At 37.3% G+C, this 16,706-nt stretch overlaps 1 protein-coding gene across 1 annotated transcript; it reads left to right on the forward strand.

Moving 5' to 3' along the window:
* The first annotated feature begins 5,856 nt into the window (after nucleotides 1-5,856).
* Nucleotides 5,857-9,086, forward strand: LOC112790261 (leucine-rich repeat extensin-like protein 4). The gene has a single exon (XM_025832576.3). It carries the CDS (start codon nucleotides 6,285-6,287, stop codon nucleotides 8,547-8,549), a length of 2,265 nt encoding a protein of 754 aa, XP_025688361.1. The 5' UTR covers nucleotides 5,857-6,284; the 3' UTR covers nucleotides 8,550-9,086.
* Nucleotides 9,087-16,706: the final 7,620 nt, after the last annotated feature.

Below are 16,706 nucleotides of genomic sequence, written 5' to 3' on the forward strand. Positions count from 1 at the left end.
CTGTCATGGCTATTCAGGTGCATGCCGTGTGGCGAACAAAAATGTCATCAAGTTGGCCGATCCACTGCAACTCCTCCAGTCGTGGATCTTTCGGAGATTTCCTGGTTTCTGGCTAGATGAATTTGATGTCTTCTATTGGCCATTGGCGTCCAGGTACTCTTCCTTTAACTATGCATCATCTTTCTAAAAATATGAGTGTTTACTTTATTGTTAATTAAATGTTGTGCATTTCAGATGATCAGATTATCAGCCCGCGTAGAGCGACAAGGGGGCCTCGTGTAGGGCATTGGAGGCTTATGATAGATTTACTCCAGTCCGGCGATGTGAGTATCTTTTGGTTTTAGTATGAACATAAATAAATTAGTATTTGCATATTTTACTATTTATGGTGACTAACGATATCTACTTATATGCACAGCTCTAGTGCATGCCGTATAACTTGCCGGATCTTTGGCATGAAGAATGTCAAACCAGTAGTGAAACTCGACCTCAATCTTGGCATAAGCAACATTCACTAACCACCTCGTGCATCCTTGCCCTTAAAACTAAGCACGAAATTGCAGCCACGTGTCAGATGCAAAAAGCCCTATATGCAGTAGGTGAAAGCCAGCCACCGTCAGGATCGGAGCTTCCAATGCATCTTTTATCCCATTGTGCCTATCTGATATGACAAGTATACCTAGCTGAGGGGTCACATGCTGTCGCAGGTGAGATAGAAAGAATGACCACGACTCTACATTCTCCCCCTCCACAAGTGCAAATGGAATACGAATGATGTTGGAGTTGTCGTCTTGTGAAATCGCGACCAACAGTGTACCGTTGTATTTCCTATACAGGTGGATACCGTCCACACTGACCAGTGGCTTGCAATGTCAAAACGCCTCAATACACGGTGAAAATGTCCAAAAAAGCCAATGGAAATAAGCTACAGAGTCATCCACTTGCCTACCAAACCGCACAGGACTAGTCTTTAACACCGCAACACTACCTGGCATCGTGATCTGAACACCCAATACCCATCATGGTAAGCCATTGTATGACTCCTCCCAATCTCCGTAAATCTGGGTCAATGCTTTTTGTTTAGCCATCCAAATCCTCCTGTAAGTCGGTCTGAACCTGAAATGTACCTCCGTGGTATTCTAGAGTACCTTGATCGAGACGGCAGCATCAGCTCTAATCATGGGCAGTATGAAAGCCGATATGACATGATAATCAAGCTTCTTGTGATCACTAGATATCGATGTGGCTAGACAAGTGTGAAGACCATTATATTGTTTTACCTCCCAAATACTCTGTGCTGGTGGAGGCTAACCCGAATGAGCCATGGGCACCCGCTGTCAAACTCCTTGCTCTTGCCATAGTACTTGTGATTATCGGATTCTAATACCTTGTACTCAACCCCAAGGTGAATGCTATAAGTCTTCACGATTAACACGACTTCTTCTTTATCTTGAAACTGCTAACCAACTTAAATTTCAAATACAACTCCTATATTTTGTGTCTCTCTAGCCCCGAACCCAACAAGTACTCCCGGATCCCCCTGAGGTGCCATTGCATCAAGTACAATGCTGAAAAGTGTGGGGGGAACTGATTAGTACCCGAACTAGATGCTCCCCCACCTACAGCTGGAGTCGGTCGTGGTGTGTCATCATCACTATCATCCGCTAATGTGGTAGGCTCCACTATCATCCCTATAACAGATTCTCTTTGATTTGAAATAGAGAAGAGCCTCGAAAAACTCATCTTTAGCGAACCACTTTGTAACCAAACATCTTCCCAGAATCGAGTCTTCCTCCCATCACCCACATCCATAGACAACCCAACAATCATCTTATCTTTGACATTTCAATCCTTGAACTAGAGCTGATAGATATCCTTCCATGGACCCCCTTTACTAGGCAATGTCTGAGCTGATAACATCACATTGGGGTTCATGTTATGATAAGAGCATACAACCTTCTTCCATAATGGACACTCCTCTTTTGAGAAATGCCACCACCACTTGAAAAGGAGAGCTGTGTTCCTATTCATAGCATCACCCACCCCAACCTACCCAACTTTTTAAGAGCCTGAACCACTTTCCACTTAACCATTGCCAGCCCATTCCTTCCTTCCTCCTTACTCCATAAGAATTTTCTCTGCAATGAAATCAAATTTTCTGCCACTGTCCTTGGCATCTTATATAGGCTCAAGTAGTACACCAACAAGCTATTCAACACAGATTTAATAAGGACTAACTTACCTGCTTTATTGAACACTTTTGCCTTCCACAAGCTAATCTTCTCCTCAACTTTATCAATAATCGGCTTCCAAGTATTGACCTGCCTTGGGTTCGCTCTTAGAGAAATGCCCAGATATCTGATTGGAAGGTTAGCCTCGTTACATCCCAATAAGTTGCACATGTTGCAAGTCCACGACTGTTCGCAATTGATTGGGATCAAAATAGACTTATCGAAGTTGATACGTAACCCCGACATCACCTCAAAACACCTTAGCAACCTGGCATAGTTTTTGATGGTCTCCTCCTCCGGTGGACAGAACAATATAGTGTCATTAGCAAATTGGAGACGTGACAATTCTATATTATTCTTGCCAACCAACAAAGGCGAAATACGTCTATTTCTGACTGCCTCTCCTATCATCCTATGCAAAAAATCAACAACAAGAATAAATAGAAATAAAGACAGTGGATCACCTTGTCTCAATCCCCTCTCCATCTTAAATGGTTTAGTTGGTGAGTCATTTATCAAAATCGACATAGAGGCTATACCAACACACTCCTTCACCTAACCTCTCCACGTCCAACCAAATCCCATCTTCTGTAACACAATATCCACGAAGCTCCATTTTATCCGATCTTACGCCTTCTGAAAGTCTAATTTAATGATCACCGCTTCCATCTTCCTCATCTTCAACCATTGCACTGTTTCGCATGCAATAAGTGCCCCCATCATGTATTTTTCGAACCTTCACAAATGCGCTCTGTGTCTCCCCTACTAGACCTAGCATCACTGATCTCATCCTTCGGACCATCACTTTAGAGATTACTTTAAATACGCAACCTACCATGCTAATCGGCCGGAGGTCTTTAATCTCCTTGGCTCCAGTAAACTTAGGTGCTAGGGCCACCCACGTAATATTTGAATCAGAAGGCAACCTTGATGATCGAAAAAATTCCAACACAGCTGACGTGAACTCTGCACCAATATCATCCCAACACTTTTTAATGAAATTCATGTTATACCCGTCACTTCCTGTCGCCATAGAAGACTCACAATCCCAAACCGCCTCTCTAACATCTTCCGTTGTTGGCATTCTCTCCAATGCTACAGACTCCTCTTCATCAATTTGATTTACCAAACCGTCCCTAAACCTCACAACCGGCAATCTCTTTTGTTGATACAAATCCTTATAAAACTCTCTGATTGCAATCTTGATCCGAGCATATTTTTTATCAACCTTCTATTAATTACCAATGCATCAATTCTGTTATTCCTCCGTGTTGCTGATGCTAAGTTATGGAAGTACCTAGTGTTTTTGTCTATATCCTTCGCAAGCCTGGATCGTGACATTTGCTTCCAGTGTACTTCTTTTCTCACATACCACTGCTTACAACAACTTACCAGAGCCTTCCTTCTAGTCTCCACTATACCATCATAAATGCCATTGCCAGCCATATCATCTATCTTCTTGATTTTCTCCTCAAATTGCTGGATTTTTTTGTCCACATCACCAAATTTGTCATTTTGCCATCTCCCTAAAAGCAACGTTAGGGCCTTCAGTTTCTCTATGAACTGCAGTTCGCCAAGATTCCTCCATTCTTCTCTAACTATTCTTAAAAAACCCTCATATGTAAACCAAGAGTCTAAGCTTTGAAAAGGTCGTGGTCCACCTCTAAATTTGGAGTCCTCAACTATAATTGGGCAGTGATCTGACAAACCTCTCGGTCCACCTTTTAATCGAATCTTTGAGAACTCCTCAATCCATTCTACACTTAATAGGACTCTATCAATACAACTGCAAGAGCGGCCTCTAAACCATGTAAATTTACGATTATTCAACGGCAAGTCCAGTAGCTGCATATCTTGGATCCAATCCTTAAAATCTTCTGCTGACGTTGTTAACCTGTCCTGACCTTTCCTCTCTTCAATCTGTATAACTTCATTAAAGTCTCCCATGTAACATATTGGAACTTGACATAATCCAGCTATAAAACTCAATTCCTCCCATACAGTAAGTTTCTCCACTCTAGTATGGGCACCATACACTAAAAAAAAAAAACACAATTGAACTCATTTTTTAACAGGACTCCTTCAACACATAACCATCTCTCCCCTTTGTAACAGTTATTCATTTTAAATAGCATGTCATTCCACATTAACAACAGATCACTGGACGTGCCATCAGAACCTACAAACTCCCAACCCACAACATCACTCCCCCAAATACGTACTATATCAAACTTAGTCATATCTTGCATCTTTGTTTCAACCAAACCTAGCATATTTAATTTTTACTTCTTTTTTAGTTCTTTCACCATACTCAATTTTTCAACACCCTGTAATTCCTTAACATTTCAAGAGCTAAAAATCATTTAAAACTTTATTACACACCTTTTTTAGCTTCTTGGGTCTGCATCTTCGTGCCTTTTCTTTTTGTTTCGCCAGCCTCCTTTTTTGAGCTAATGCTTCATTCTGTTCTTGAAGAATTGCCATGATATCGTCTTTTTCATTATATTGCAATGCTTCTGATTCGACAACCAACTCTCAGGTCCTCCTATTTTTAATCATTTGCTCCTCCCGTTCTAAGTTCTTTCCGTTATTTATTTGTATTTGTTGAAATAGAGTATTTGCATTTGTTGGACTTAATTTATTTAATTTTGTTTATTTTTTTATTTGAACTATGTTCTATATTATTATATTGAGGTATCTTTTTAAAATGTATTTTTTGAATTTTTTAAATCAGGTAAAAAATGTAGAAGATATTATATAATAAAAAGTCATTTAACAATATAAATTTATAAAAATTTAGTTAATATATATCATAAAGATAAATAATAAATTTATAATTAATAAAAAATTTTAAAAATTTTATTTAATAAATATAAAATAAATATATTAAAAATTTAAATTTTTATATTTTTAATATTTTTTTGAATTTTTAAATTTAACATGTGTTTTTAAGACACAAAATAAATATGTACATAAAAGATTAAGATTAAGTGTTAACACTTTCGAAAATTTAGTGGACAAAATAGATATGTCTGCACACTCTTTCTAATCCTTCTTATTCTATATTATATTAAGTGGGTACAGTAATTAATGAACAACTACTAATTTTCATCTAGGGGGAAAAAAGACCTACCACTAATTTTCAATAATGCAAAGTAATAATAATAAGAAAAATTTCCAGTTTCCACAGTCCACACTACTCCGGTAAGATCAACTACCCAACAAAACTTCTTTTATTTGACTCTATAATTAATAATTTGCGTTACTCGCCGGAATTGGGCATCGCCGCCTGCCGCTATTAAAGGAAATAGTTCCCACAATCGTGCTACTTCTACCACCTGTCCGATTATGTTAATTTTCTTTTAAAATTACAATTACATTCACAGATAGATTATCGTTGCTATTATTACGGTAATACAATTGAAATACACAATTAGTTGAAAATAGAATGTAATGTGTGTTATTGGTGGCTGGCTGGCTGGCTTATTGCGACTTTATTCCAAGAGTAGCAAGTAGGAACTCCAATGTAAATTGCAAGGAAGAAAAGAATAAAATCTTTTCTTATGGGAGGGTTTTGAGAAGCTACAGAATAAACAGGTCACAAAAGAAATCTATCAATCTTTCTTTCTTTTTTTTCGCCTTTTCTAAACAAAAACAACAAATGAATTAATTGATTAATTAATGATATAGTAATTGTAATAAGGAAATAAAATAAAAGGTGTGAGAGAATCTGGTGGGCTTTAAGCTGTGATATAGCTGTCTTTTTGAATGAATGAATTATTCAAGCCCACTCTGCGCCTCTTCCCTCTCTCTATATCGCTTCACGCAGCCATCATAAACTCACCACTTCTTACACTCACAACTTGAAAATCCCTAGAAACTAGAAAGCAAAAACCCTCACACTCTCCATAACGCAAAGCTGCTGCATTTTCCTCACTTATATTCAGATCTCAACTTGAAAAAGAAAAGGAAAAGGAAAATCAAAATCCCACCAAGTACAAAAGAGAAAAATAGAAAAGAAATTAACTTTTGTATATCAATGCGGCATATGATATGAAGAAGGAAAATCAAAACGTTTCCGTTGTAGCTGTCCTCACTGCATTGTTGTTTGCAGGCACATTGTCATCAGTGTGTGCCTCCCACTCCAAGCAAACAAGCTTCAGTGGCGAACTCAGCCATGTGGAAACCATGTACATCAAGCAGCGGCAGTTGCTCTACTACAGGGACGAGTTCGGTGACAGAGGAGAGAATGTCACCGTAGACCCTTCCCTGGTGTTTGAGAACCAGCGCATCAGAAACGCCTACATTGCATTGCAAGCATGGAAGCAAGCCATTGTTTCCGATCCTCTCAACTTCACAGCAAACTGGGTAGGATCTGATGTGTGCAGCTACACTGGGGTCTACTGTGCACCCGCACTGGACAACCCTAAGATCCGCACCGTTGCTGGCATTGATCTGAACCATGCGGATATTGCTGGCTACTTACCGGAAGAGCTTGGTCTCTTGGTGGATCTTGCCCTCTTCCACATTAACTCAAACAGGTTCTGTGGCACATTACCGCACCGCTTCGATAAGCTCAAGCTCTTGTTCGAATTGGATCTCAGTAACAACCGCTTCGCCGGCAAGTTCCCTGCTGTGGTACTGAGACTCCCAACCCTCAAGTTCTTGGATCTGAGGTTCAACGAGTTCGAAGGTGGGGTCCCCAGAGAGCTCTTTGACAAAGATCTTGACGCCATTTTCATCAATCACAACAGGTTCGTCTTTGAAATTCCTGATAACTTAGGAAACTCGCCGGTTTCCGTTATTGTGTTGGCCAACAACAGGTTCCATGGTTGCATCCCTGCAAGCATTGGGAACATGTCGAACCTCAACGAGATCATTCTCATGAACAATGAGCTCAGAGCGTGCTTGCCTTCCGAGATTGGCTTGTTGAAGAACCTCACAGTCTTTGATATCAGCTTCAACCAGCTCTTGGGACCATTGCCGGACGCCATTGGAGGAGCTGTGAGCTTGGAGCAGTTAGACGTAGCGCACAACTTGCTCTCTGGGAACATTCCGGCCAGTATTTGCATGCTGCCAAATCTTCAGAACTTCACTTATTCTTATAACTTCTTCACAGGGGAGCCGCCGGCGTGCCTGAGGCTGGCATCGTTTGATGACCGGACGAACTGCTTGCCGGGAAGGCCGTTGCAGAGATCCGCGGCCCAATGTAGGTCGTTCTTGTCTAAACCTGTGGACTGTAACTCGTTTGGATGCAAGCCATTTGTTCCTTCCCCTTCACGTCCTTCGCCTCCTTCACCTTCTTCACCTTCTTCACCTTCACCCTCACCCTCTTCACCGCCTTCTATTCCTTCACCTTCTCTGCCTTCTCCCTCTTCGCCACCGTCTCCCCCTTCGCCTTCTTCCCCCAATGCACCAGGACAAGGTCCTCCTCCATCAACTCCTACTCCAATACCTTCTCCACCTAGAAGCGAACCTTCCCCAATTTATAGACCACCCTCTCCTCCCTCCACACCACCCTCTTTCCCTCCTATAAATACCCCGCCATCACCACCCTCTTTCCCTCCTATTAATACCCCGCCATCACCACCATCAACATCTCCACCTTACACTCCACATTCTCCTCCTCCGCCACCGCCTCTTTACTCTCCTCCATCGCCCCCGCCATCACCAATCTATACACCACCTTCTCCCACGCAGCCAGCACCTCCATCTGAGCCTTCACCTACCCCAACCCCAACGCCACCATACTGTGTCCGGTCGCCACCGCCTCCACCTCCGCCGCCAAATTCTCCATCAATACCGGCTCCTGAATTATCCCCGCCCCCACCTTCGCCTTATCATTATACCTCGCCGCCACCTCCCACTCACTCACCTCCGCCACCCACATATAACCAATCACCGCCACCTCCACCACCCTGCATAGAACCTCCTCCACCGCCACCACCTTCTCCCACACCTTATCTCCCACCACCATCCCCATCACCTCCACCTCCACCGGTTCAACATAATTCCCCGCGACCACATCATCCACCGGTCCACTATAGTTCACCACCACCGCCACCGGCACAATATAGTTCACCACCACCGCCACCGGCACAATATAGTTCTCCACCACCCCCTGTCCATTACAGTTCACCACCACCACCAACCCCTGTTCATTATAGTTCTCCGCCGCCACCAGCATCATCACCACCCTGCGAAGAAACTCCACCATCCCCGACCCCTTCCCCACCACCATCCCCTGTATATGAAGGGCCATTGCCACCTGTCGTCGGAGTCCCATACTCATCGCCTCCACCACCACCTTTCTATTAATTCTTTTGAGATGTTTTCTCCTCTAACCTTTCAATCTCTCTCCAACACAATTCACACTTGTTTTTGCGGCCAATTCTTCTACTACACACGGCCCCTTCTTGTGCCTCCTCAATTAATCATGATCATGGTGGCGACTCTCGTCGCTTGTGGAGCAAAATTAAACATGCTAGATTATGACCACTTTGTGCAATGCAACATTTGTTCTTATTTGGATTTGTATCATTATGTGCTCAAAAGACATGAAAGTGAGAAGAGGTAGCCGTGTGTTTGCGGGTAAGAGGAGAAAGCTTCTCCATATTTTGATTTGAATTATTATGAATATTCCCAGTTGTGAAATAAAAAAATGCCAGAAAAAAAAAAAGAATAGGTTGCAGAGAAAATTGTATGTATAGCAATCAATCGGGGACCATAAGTTTCATGGCTGCAAAAACCATTGTAGCGTTAGCACTTCCTGCTACTTCCATTTCTACTTCCTGGAGTTTATTGTTATTATTATCTCTCTTATATCATAATTAATATTCTTATCATTTTTTTAAACTTCTATACAATTTATGTATTTTTGTTTCCTGAATTTAAGTTGTTCCTCTTATCAGCATTCTAATCTGTATCTGCTGTGAGATAATTGATTTCAAAGGTGTATCTTTCTGGACATCCCTGCAAGTGCAAGTGTTGGTTGTTTTTGCTTCTACTTTTAAGTCTTTGCGTGAAGTAATAATGAATGAGTTAATGAAACTAACATAAGTAGAAAGGAGTGTATAGTGATATTAATGTCTCCGATGGAGGCAACCACCAGATCCTACATGTCCTGATTGAGATCACGGTGGTGGGGCCTCAGTCACTGAAGTAACGTTAAGGAACACCAATTTTTTAATAAACTCTCTTCTGCTTCATTTGATTATTAAAGCCTAATATTGTTGAAGTTTACCCCTGCTGCCATCCATGTGCAAACCTTTGATTTGAATTTAAATCTGCACAAACATCAAACATGACACCCATTGGATTCTCGACAATAGTACTATTAAACTTGTGACTAGCCCAATCATGTGTAGTTGTGTACAAAGTTATGCATATCTATTATTATGCTTCTCTGTTTCATTTCACTTTTTTTTTAATTATTTTCTGTGTGGTATGTTAGATGAGGGGTCTCCAAGTTAAAAGTGTGTTACACTTACAAATTATCCAGTATGAAACTAAAATAGATCAAATTAGCCTTCTGCAATTGCCAAGCTAACCCAAAATGAATAAACGAATGAATGAATGAAGTTGCTATATATTTATTGTTGAGTGTTTGAAGTTGCAATATTATTTTATCTGCATATTTTCAGAGAAATGGAAAATTAACTGGACTCCATAGAGTGAAGTATTGAACATGGAGGGTAGGTGCTTTTATTAACTATCTAACTAGTTAATGCACGCCACCAAATATTAGGTGAAAAATTGCATCCCCTGCTGAAGGCAGTGTCGGTGTCGGTATAATTTATCTTTATCACAGCAAGTGATAATTGAAGTTCTATATATGTAATGTATTTTGCTGGACATAGCCTTCCAATAAATTCACCAATTTTGGTATTAGGGGGATAAAATAAGGTGAAAAATATTATACATGCCCATACACGTTCCACTTGTCCTTGCACGAAGGGAAAACTGGTAAATAATGCAATGCAAAGTAAAGAAAGCAAGACATGTTCCGCATCCTACACAGAAAGGACAGTGACCTTTTATGATAGGGACCCTCCTTAGATAATATAATGAATGAGCACTGACTTTTTAAATTAGTTCTTAATTTTTTTTTTAATTAAATTTGTTATTTAAAAATTTTTATTTATATTTTATTGATGATGTTAAAATTTACTAATATGACATATTAAGTGATATTTCAATACACATCAAAGAATTTTAATTAATTATTAACATAATAACTTTATAAAATTATATCAAATCAAAATCTAATTGAATAAAAAATTTAAGGTATTGAAATTTTTTAATTTAAAATTAATTTAATTTAATTTTATAAATTAATTATGTTAATAGTGAATTAAAATTCTTAAATATCTATTAGAGTATCAGTTAACCTGTCATATTAGTAATTTTTGATATTATTAATAAAGAAAGTGACAAAAAAAATTAATATGACTAATTTAAAATTTTTAAAGAATAAATATAATTAAAAAAATTAAAAATTAATTTAAAAATAAATAATTTTTTAAAAACTAATTTGAACGTTTATTTATAATATAATATTCACATGAAGGTTTTTCATTTCATATCTAATAATGACATGATATGAAAAATCGGTTCCGTTACGTTACCAACAGTATATCTGCCAATTTTTGCCAACTTTTATTTATAATTGTGTTTCATGGGAGTGTATTTGTGGATGTGTCTAATAAAAATGTCTTTTTTATAACTTTATTTAATAGAAGTGTCTTTATAGATATATTTTATGGATGTGTATCTTTATATATGTATTTAAAATATATTAATTATTAGACACATCTACGAACACACTTCCATAAAACACAAATATAAATAAGAGTTGGCAGAAGTTGGCAGATAATATGTTGTTACCCTATACTTTTCCATGAAAAATATTGATCGATGTTTGAAGAAGTTGGCTGATTTGTCCAATTACCTCATATCAGACATAACTACCATTCAATTAGGGCTCTGGGGACAGCCTGGGATTAGGTCAAGTTTATTTAATGGCGTATCAGATATGCAATGGAACCCCATCGTCACATTAAACAGAACTCCCATGCAAGTGCACATTTCAAGAAAGATGATGAAAATGCCATTATCAAATTAATGCGCTCGCTTGTTTTGAAACCTACGTGGAAAATGTGCTCCAGCTCGTTGGTTCTTGTCAATATCTGACTTTTAGACATGTCTAGTATGCTATCTTGTAACACTTAAGATAGTTTCTATTAAAGAATGACCATAAACATAGTTTAGTAAAACTATCAAGGATTTACATATTTTATGTTTTAAGAGCACATGTTAAATTTATAAATTAAATTTTTTATTAAAAGTATAAAAAATTTAAATTTTTAATATATTTATTTTATATTTACCAAATAAAAATATTTACAATTTTTATTAATAGTAAATTTATCATGTTAGTTAAACCCAATTATTAAATACAATATAAAAATGAGTTTAAATAATATGTGTTCTAAAAACATATGATAAACTTATTATTAATAAAATATTTTAAATTTTTATTTGATAATATAAAATAAATACATTTAAAAATTTAAACTTTTTTATATTTTTAATAATTTTTTAATTTATAATCTTAACATGTATTTTTAAAGTATAAAATAGATAAAATTTTATAAAAATTAATGATTTAATTTTATTAATTTAGTAATATTCTTGTATCGAGTTATAACTTATCTTTGATAAAGCTAAACGTGTTGCTCTTTCAATGGTGTGAAGTATACTTCGAAAAAGAGAATCCAAAAATGTAGCCATATGAGTATTTGCAAGAAGACATTTAAAAAGATTGGGATTCAGAAATTGAAGCGAAAGACTAAGATTAAATTAAGTTTATGTAAAAATATCTCTCTTTTAAATCGGAATGTTTTATTTTTAAGATTACTTCAATTAATTGTATTTTGAGAGTTATAATTACCGAATTAGGTAATAATGTACCAAAATAAAAAGCAAATGGCTCGTTATGCAAGGGAGGAAGTTTCAAATCTCAAGTTGTAAAATCTAGCTATTTCAATAATTTGAGAGGGATGTGGGAGACAATTCCAATTAAATCATGAGCGTGTTTGTTTAATCACATCCTGACTGCATTTAGAATAGAGATTAGAATGGAAAGATTGAGATTGAGAGACGAAACTAAATTAAATTTTTGTATTATGTTAGATGTAAAATATAGTGAATTGAGTTATTTTTTAATATTATATTTAATTTAAGATAAGGTGAAAATTTAATTGACTTCACGTGAAGTTGATAGTTGAGAGCCGTTAGATAAAAATTTAGTCAAATTTCAATTATCAACTTCATGTAAAGTCAACTGTATCTGAGTTTTCACCTTAAGATAAATATAGAGATTGAGGAGGTAGATTTACAATTTAAAAATTAAAATAAGAGTATTTTTAAAAAAAATTTATTAAAGTTTCAATTTCTATCCCTAATTCAGGCTCCTGCGTCTCTACTTACTAGAGGAGTTGAAAATATCAAAATTTTGTGTCTTAGAATTAAAATTTTAGTTTCAATCTCTAGCTACAGAACACAATATCGAGTCCTAATTTTTCTGTCTCAGTCCTAGTCTCTAAAAACAAATACTACCGCATTGTTCAAAGACGATAAGAATATCATGGTAGATAAAAGAAAGGCAAAATATGAAGGCACAAACGAGACATATATAGTTATTTTTCAACCTTTTTAGATAAATAAATTAAAAAAACTCTAATCTTACATGTTTTCTCTAAATCAAATTCGAATACATGAATTTTCTCCTTTACTATTTATATAAATTATTCCAGTCCAACTTAAGGTTAAAATATAAATCATCTTATCCTACGACCTTAAAACCTTATTTTGAATTAACAGTTAACCATGCCAACTTGCATAACTTTTCATTTACACATTAATCGTCTTACGCTATAAAAATTTATACTTTTAAAGTCAAAACACATAAGTCAGGGACGATTTACTCGTTTTTGATAAAGCTAAGAGGGTTGAGATGATTTACATGTTTAAAACTAAAGCTGAGAGCCTTGGAACGATTCATGTGTTCTCAGCTAAATTTGAGTGGACTGGAACGGTTAACGCTTACTCCCACTACAAGAAAAACGTCGAGTACCGTCGGATTTATTGGCGAAAAAATAAAAATAATCCGCCAATAATATATTTATCGTTAGGTTTTTTGTCGGAACAAATTACTATCGATTTTTTCAATCTGCCAGTAGTTATCGTCGGATTTTGTAACGGATTCTTTGCCTAAACCCTATTTAATTACTGGCGGAAACTTTTTGCTGGTAATTTTGGCGCTTCACTATTTTCTTTTCCGCTTAATTACCGTCGAGTTTATCTTCCGGTAAATCTGATGGTAAATTTATTTATTTTAAAAAAATATTTATGCACAATTAGTAGTCATTTTTTATTTAAATTTATTTTTTGCATAATTACTAGTCAACTTTTAAATAATAAGAACCAAATATGGTAAATTAAATATCAAGTGCACAAATAAAATGAAAAGTAAATTAAATAAAATACAATGAAACAATCTAAAACAAAACTCTAATCGCTAAAGATCCTGATCGTCATCGTCGTCATCCCCCTGCTGGTCTTGCTGAGGCGGCGGATTAGGCGGTGATGTCAGTTCCCCTCCAATAATGTTGTTGCCACTTGCGTACATCTAATCTTGGTACACCGCCATCTGTTGCTCCATCCATCGAAGCCATTCTAGCTCTCGCTATTGCCTCCACTCCAACTTGAGGGAATCTGTTTCTGACACGCGTGTGGGGATTCTCTAATACTTATCCTCAGACTGCTGCAACTGTTAACCCTGTTGGTGAAAACTCCGAGTGAGTTCCAGCACCTACTCCCTCAAATCAACACTGTCCTCAAGCATTGATAGGCCGATTGGTGGCAGAGGCGGGTAAAGGTCTTAATGAAGAGGTACGGAGGTTGTCAGTGAAGAACGATTTTAGCCCATAGACGCGATTTTTGTACAGCTCAAATGTGGTCTCGCATCAAACTGTGTCAGGATCGACTTCTGATACAGCAAAGTTATTGTTGGTCTCTTGTATGTTGAGATTGCTGGGTTACGGCCTCCAATCTCTACATGTTAGACTCCTCTGTAACACATGTTACGATTAGAATTGTAGTTAATTGAAGACTTTATATCACATGATGTTTATTCACATAATGATTTGCAAACTGCTGATAAGCAAATCTCTCCTTGTTCTCCTTCAGAGTTTGGGTATACTTGAAGCTCTCGCATCACGATCCAATGACTTAGACTATATGTGTTGAAACAATATGTTAAATAAAATAATAATCACATTATATTTCAAAGACAAAACGAACTTAATAACAAAATGAAACAAGTTACATACCAGCATGGTCTTTGTCTCCATGAAATTTGCTGACCTACTAATATTCTTCGATGACCTGACTGACGCCCTGTTAGCTCTATTCATGAAATGGCGTCACCTGAACTCCTCATCAGTCTCCCAATGGGCCTACAGTGCCTTTCTGATGTTTGATCAGAACCAAATAGTGAGGTGGTTGTGCCTCTCACGTACATCCTCTTTCAGCTGCTAAAGCCACCTAGACCTAGCCACCCGATAGTCAAAGATCTTCCTGATCATGTCATCAAAATTAAATACATAAGTAAACAAAATAGAAGATATAAACTAAAGTTTGAAGATGTTGAGTTTTTACCGTCCACTTCTGAAACCATCACTCTCTGGTCTCAGCAGGGATCTTCTTGTAGCTCGGCCATGAGTGGTCGTACATTAGCTTGATAACATTAGTACACTCCTCTATGTATGCATTGTTATTTGACGCAAACTAATCATTGAAAAACTTAAGATTAGTAGTTTACTAAAAAATTATTTGAAATAAACTATAAACTTATTATACTTAAATTTTTTAGAAATTTCGGAAGAGTTTCATCTATAACTAGAAGGCGTCAAAAATTCTATCCATCAATAATTTACTTAAATAATTCACAAAAAAATTAATATGAAATTATATGACTTAAACAATTCTGATCTTGGCACACCGTCATCTGTTGCTCCATCTATTGAAGTCGCTCTAGCTTCCTCCTCCACTCCAGCCTGAGAGATCTATTTTTAAGATGCATGTAAGAATCTCCTGATACTTCTTCTCAGACTACGACAGCTGATAAGTTCTAGCACCTGCTCTCTTAAATCGACGTCGTCCTTGGAATCGACAGGCAGGCTGGCGGTAGAGGCAGATAAATGTCTCACTGTAGAGATGTGGAAGTTGTCTCAGTGTAGCCCTTGGAGGTGTGTCTTGAAGGCACGTTGGACGCACCAAGAGGCAAGTTGAACATGGGATGTAGCAAGTTGGACGTGAGGTGCAAGTTGAAGCTACTGGAGGTACCTTTGAGTGGCACGTTCAACGTGAAAGCAAGCAAGTTGAATGTGACGTTTAACACATTAGACGTGGGATGTAAGTTGGATGTGAGGCTTGGTGAGGACACTAGAGGTGCTCCATAAGTGGCACATTCAATGTGAGGTGAGGCATGTTGAACGTGGCTGAAGGCTTGGCATCCAGGAGAGTTTTTGTCCAGTCTAGTAACCTCTCTGTTTGCTCCATGAACTCTCTATTTGGTTCAGCAACCCTCTGTTTTGCTTCTAGTGTTTCTCTTGCTTGCTTCTTTTCATCCTTAGTCTTGCTTATTTTATCCAGCACTTTTCTACATATACCAAAGCTCAAAGCAACTCCAAAAAATATTGATTAAAGCACAAAAATCTCAATTATAACAAGAAAATCACTAACTTTATCCAAAGAATTAGTAAAAAAACAACTAAAGATGTTCATGCATCAAGAACTTCAAAAATTGGCACAAGTTATCAAACTTTTGGGTGTACTCGGCCACCGTCGTGCTTCCCTGCCTCAATTGTAGCAATTCCAACTCCTTTGCGATACATGTGGATAAAGAAAAATACTTTTTGTAGAACTCAGTGCAGATGTCGGCCCAAGTGATCTTAGTGCCTTCTTGTCCCAACAACTAGCTTACTCCCTGCCAATAGGGGTGTTATCAGTTCGGTTTTGGATTAAAAACCAACTGAACCGATTTGATCGATTCTCTTCCAGCATCAACCAATCGGTTTGTTATTTTTAATTTTTTTGGTTTTTAAATCCTAATTAAACAGGTCATTAATCATTGTAAAATAAGGTTCAAAATAGTTAATAAACTTTGAAATAACAAGTGTACATCATAACCAAATTCAATACAATTTCAATCCATCTCAATAAATAAACATAAAACAAACACATAGAAATATCTAACAAACATGAAACACCATCTCAAAACCAACTACAAACCATAAACACTTTAGAACTAAATAACAACAAAAGCAGCCCCCATGATTAATCTGAATCCACACCAGATTCATCATCATCTTCTCCGATTGGTGTAATTTCTACAAAACAAAAGAATAA

This window comes from Arachis hypogaea, chromosome 3 (genome assembly GCF_003086295.3).
Source record: "Arachis hypogaea cultivar Tifrunner chromosome 3, arahy.Tifrunner.gnm2.J5K5, whole genome shotgun sequence".
NCBI classification, from domain to species: domain Eukaryota; kingdom Viridiplantae; phylum Streptophyta; class Magnoliopsida; order Fabales; family Fabaceae; genus Arachis; species Arachis hypogaea.

Bases quoted from the DNA above. Each gene is read 5' to 3' on its own strand.
- LOC112790261 (XM_025832576.3), top strand. From the start codon at position 6,285: ATGAAGAAGGAAAATCAAAACGTTTCCGTTGTAGCTGTCCTCACTGCA.